This window comes from Salpingoeca rosetta, assembly GCF_000188695.1.
Source record: "Salpingoeca rosetta unplaced genomic scaffold supercont1.3, whole genome shotgun sequence".
NCBI classification, from domain to species: Eukaryota; class Choanoflagellata; order Craspedida; family Salpingoecidae; genus Salpingoeca; species Salpingoeca rosetta.
In genome coordinates, this window is record NW_004754931.1 from 1,208,142 (window position 1) to 1,211,288 (window position 3,147).

The 3,147-nt window shown below is 54.0% G+C and overlaps 2 protein-coding genes across 3 annotated transcripts in view; one reads left to right on the plus strand and one right to left on the minus strand.

Annotated features, from left to right (window-relative positions):
* Positions 1 to 155: 155 nt before the first annotated feature.
* On the minus strand, positions 156 to 1,284 carry PTSG_01841 (uncharacterized protein; the record flags this gene model as incomplete). Its single annotated transcript, XM_004997762.1, has 4 exons — positions 889 to 1,284; positions 617 to 677; positions 353 to 449; positions 156 to 233 (listed from the first exon to the last, which is right to left on the minus strand). The coding sequence occupies exons 1-4, from the start codon at positions 1,241 to 1,243 to the stop codon at positions 156 to 158; spliced, it is 591 nt and encodes a 196-aa protein (XP_004997819.1). The 5' UTR covers positions 1,244 to 1,284.
* PTSG_11787 overlaps positions 1,272 to 3,147 on the plus strand; it is a 3,295-nt gene continuing 1,419 nt past the window's right edge. The window contains exons 1-5 of one of the 2 annotated variants that reach the window (XM_004997764.1): positions 1,272 to 1,469; positions 1,729 to 1,861; positions 2,067 to 2,257; positions 2,415 to 2,545; positions 2,888 to 3,077. In XM_004997764.1, coding sequence (XP_004997821.1) covers positions 1,362 to 1,469; positions 1,729 to 1,861; positions 2,067 to 2,257; positions 2,415 to 2,545; positions 2,888 to 3,077 — 753 coding nt within the window. In that variant the 5' untranslated portion in view covers positions 1,272 to 1,361. The remainder of the gene's footprint in view (positions 1,470 to 1,728; positions 1,862 to 2,066; positions 2,258 to 2,414; positions 2,546 to 2,887; positions 3,078 to 3,147) is intronic. The other variant, XM_004997763.1, reaches the window with a different exon arrangement.

The window sequence follows — 3,147 nt, forward strand, 5'->3', positions numbered from 1 at the left end:
GTGTGTGTGTGTGTGTGTGTAGTGTGTGTGTGTGTGTGTGTGTGTGTGTGTGTGTGTCGTGTGTGTGTGTGTGTGTGTGTGTGTGTGTGTGTGTGTGTGTGTGTGTGTGTGTGTGTGCGTATGTATATATGTGTGTGTGTGTGAGTGAATACGCATCAGTTCTTGAATTTGTGTGCCTGCGCGCTTACCCGCTCGCGAAGGACGAGCTGGATCGAGTCCATGGCCTGCTTCACCTGCAGCGTAACAATTATCAGTGCAACCCGAGTAAGCGGGCGTGCACAAAGAGCGTGTAAGGCATGTCATGGCATATTTTGGGCATGTCATGGCATTGCGTGGTATTGCGTGTGCTAACCTTCTTGAGGCGGAGGGGTCCCGGCATCTCTTCGCCAATCCGCCTTGCTTCCAACTTGACGGTGAGCAGCTTGTTGCGCTCAATCAACAAAATGTACCTGCGCGCATGTCACGCGATGAGCGAAGTGAAATAAACAGCGAGAAAGAAAAGGGTGCGGAACCAGCGTGTCTCGCGCCGTAACAAAAACACACACAGACACACATGCGCGCGCGCACACACAGACACAGACACAGACACACAGACACACACACACACACACCCTACCAGAGCTTGTGGAGGTCTTCGTTGCTCTTCACGCGTAGTTCACGAGTCTTCCACCGACGGCCTGAACACAGCATGGTCGCAAGAATGATTTCGTGGCACACAATATCAGTCACACAGCCGCAGCACTTTCATCTTCTTCACACACACACACGCATCTGCACGTGTGCACATCCAACCACACACGCACACATACACGTGTGCGCATTCAATTACACACGCACAAACAGATATGTGTGCATTTTTACTTCAAACACACTCTGTCACATACGTACCAACGTCCACTTCATCCCAGGCAGCGCCCTCTGGAAAAAACTTCTTCAGGCCCTCCGGCATGACAAACGCTTCATCTGCCGCTGCCGATGTCGCGCCACTGCTGGTTGTGTCGGATGCCCACCGCACAGTCTGCGCATGCAGCACTGGCACCGCACGCTGTCCCTGCTGCAGTTGGCGGGGCTGCACACGCAGCCGGGACGCTGTGGTTGTCGAGCACAAACGGCACGCATACGCCCTGGACATAGCACCAGCAACACCACCACCACCACGAACAGCAAGCGTCGCCATCGCTCTGCTGCCCATCGCCACTGCTGTTGCACCCACGCCACCCACCACGCGCTGCAGCAGCATCATCGTGCTCTTCTTCTTCTTCTCTTCAGCTGTCGAGGTTATGGAGTATTTGTGAAAGATTCCAAACAACTTTCGCGGCCTGAAGGACAAGACGACAACTTCGAACAACACGCAGGCGGTCATGGCTGGGAGTGTGCGGGTGTTGGTGAGCACGGCGTGGCTGGCACGTCAACTGGTGGCGAAGAACAGCACCGTCAAGGTCATCGATGCGTCGTTTAACATGCCAGCGGTACGCCATCGCACCAGTTCGTGCGCGCGTGTATGTGTGTGTGTGTGTGCATGTGTGTGTGTCTGTGCGTATTTATGTGTGTGTGTGTCTGTGCGTATTTATGTGTGTGTGTGTGTGTGCATGTGTGTGTGCGCCAATGAGTGAATGTGCACGCCAATGAGAGAGTACGCATGCCAATGAGCCAGTGTGAGGAGCGGCAGTAGCATGGATAACACGATTAGCTGACGTGGCGTGTGCTTGTTTTCTCCCATTGTTTCAGTGGAACAGGGACGCGCTGCAAGAGTATGAGGCAAGCCACATCCCAACAGCAACTTTCTTTGACGTTGACAAGATCAAGGACGAGACGAGTGACCTGCCACACATGCTCCCTCCCGCAAACGTCTTCCAAGAAGGTATGCCACTGCCGAACTAACACACGCGCAGAGTCGTGTACCATGTCGCAAATGTCCCATCACCGTCTTGCTTTTGTGACATTGTTGGGTGGATCTGTGTGCGTGCGTGTGTATTTGAGACACAGCCAAGGTGTCCTGCTCTGCAACTAGTCCCTTTTGAATGAACTCACGTGTGCCACTCCGCCACAATGTGTCCTGGGCACAGCAATGCGTGATCGCGGCATCTACAACAACGACCACGTTGTTATCTATGATTGCAGTGACTTTGGCATCTTCAGTGCTCCGCGCCTGTGGTGGATGTTCCGCATGTTTGGCCATGACCGCGTGTCTGTGCTCAATGGCGGCTTCACGGCCTGGACGAAAGAGGAGCGGCCCGTCGAATCTGCACCACTGAAGGTAAGGAAATGAAAAGAGGTGTGTGTGTGTGGGGGGGGGGTTGGAAACGGGAAGGGGGATGGTGGGGCCAAGCGGATTAGTGTCCGTTGGAGCATAGACACACGCCCTCACCTGTCGGGTATTGCTGATCGGTATCCGATTGAATGGCACTGCGCAGTTGCCTGTGGAGCCGAGAAGTGACTATGTCGTTCAAGATGAGAAGACGGAGCTTGTGCGCACGCGGCAGGATGTTCTTGACAACCTCGCACACAAGAAAGAACACGTTCTCGATGCACGCTCGCGCGAAAGGTGCACGCGTGGGGTTATGAGATTGCGTGTGTGTGTGTGTGTGTGTGTGTGTGTGTGTGTGTGTGTGTGTGTGTGGGTGGGTGTGTTTGGGTGGGTGGATGGGTGTGGACATGTGTTTACGCACTTGTGCTTGGAGTTGGAGCACACCCTACACTAACACGCGAACATACATATTCACATGCACTTACATATGCCCACTCTCATGCACTGTGCTGTTTGTGTGTGTGTGTGCGTGTTTGTGTGTGTGTGTGTGTCTGGGTGTGTGTGTGTGTGTGTGTGTGTGTGTGTGGGTCTGTGTGGGTGGATGGGTTTGGACATGTATTTACGCACTTGTGCTTGGAGTTGGAACACACCCATACACTCACACACGAACATACATACACATACGCACTTACATATGCCCACTCTCATGCACTGTGCTGCCGTGTGTGCCAGGTTTAACGGCACAGCACCGGAGCCGCGCCCGGGTCTCTCGTCTGGCCATGTCCCCGGCAGCACGTGCCTTCCATTCACCGACTTTCTCGCAGACAAGGTAGTGCGCTTGTGTGTGTGTGTGTGTGTGTGTGTGCTTGTGTGTGTGTGTGTGTCTTGTGTGTGTGTGT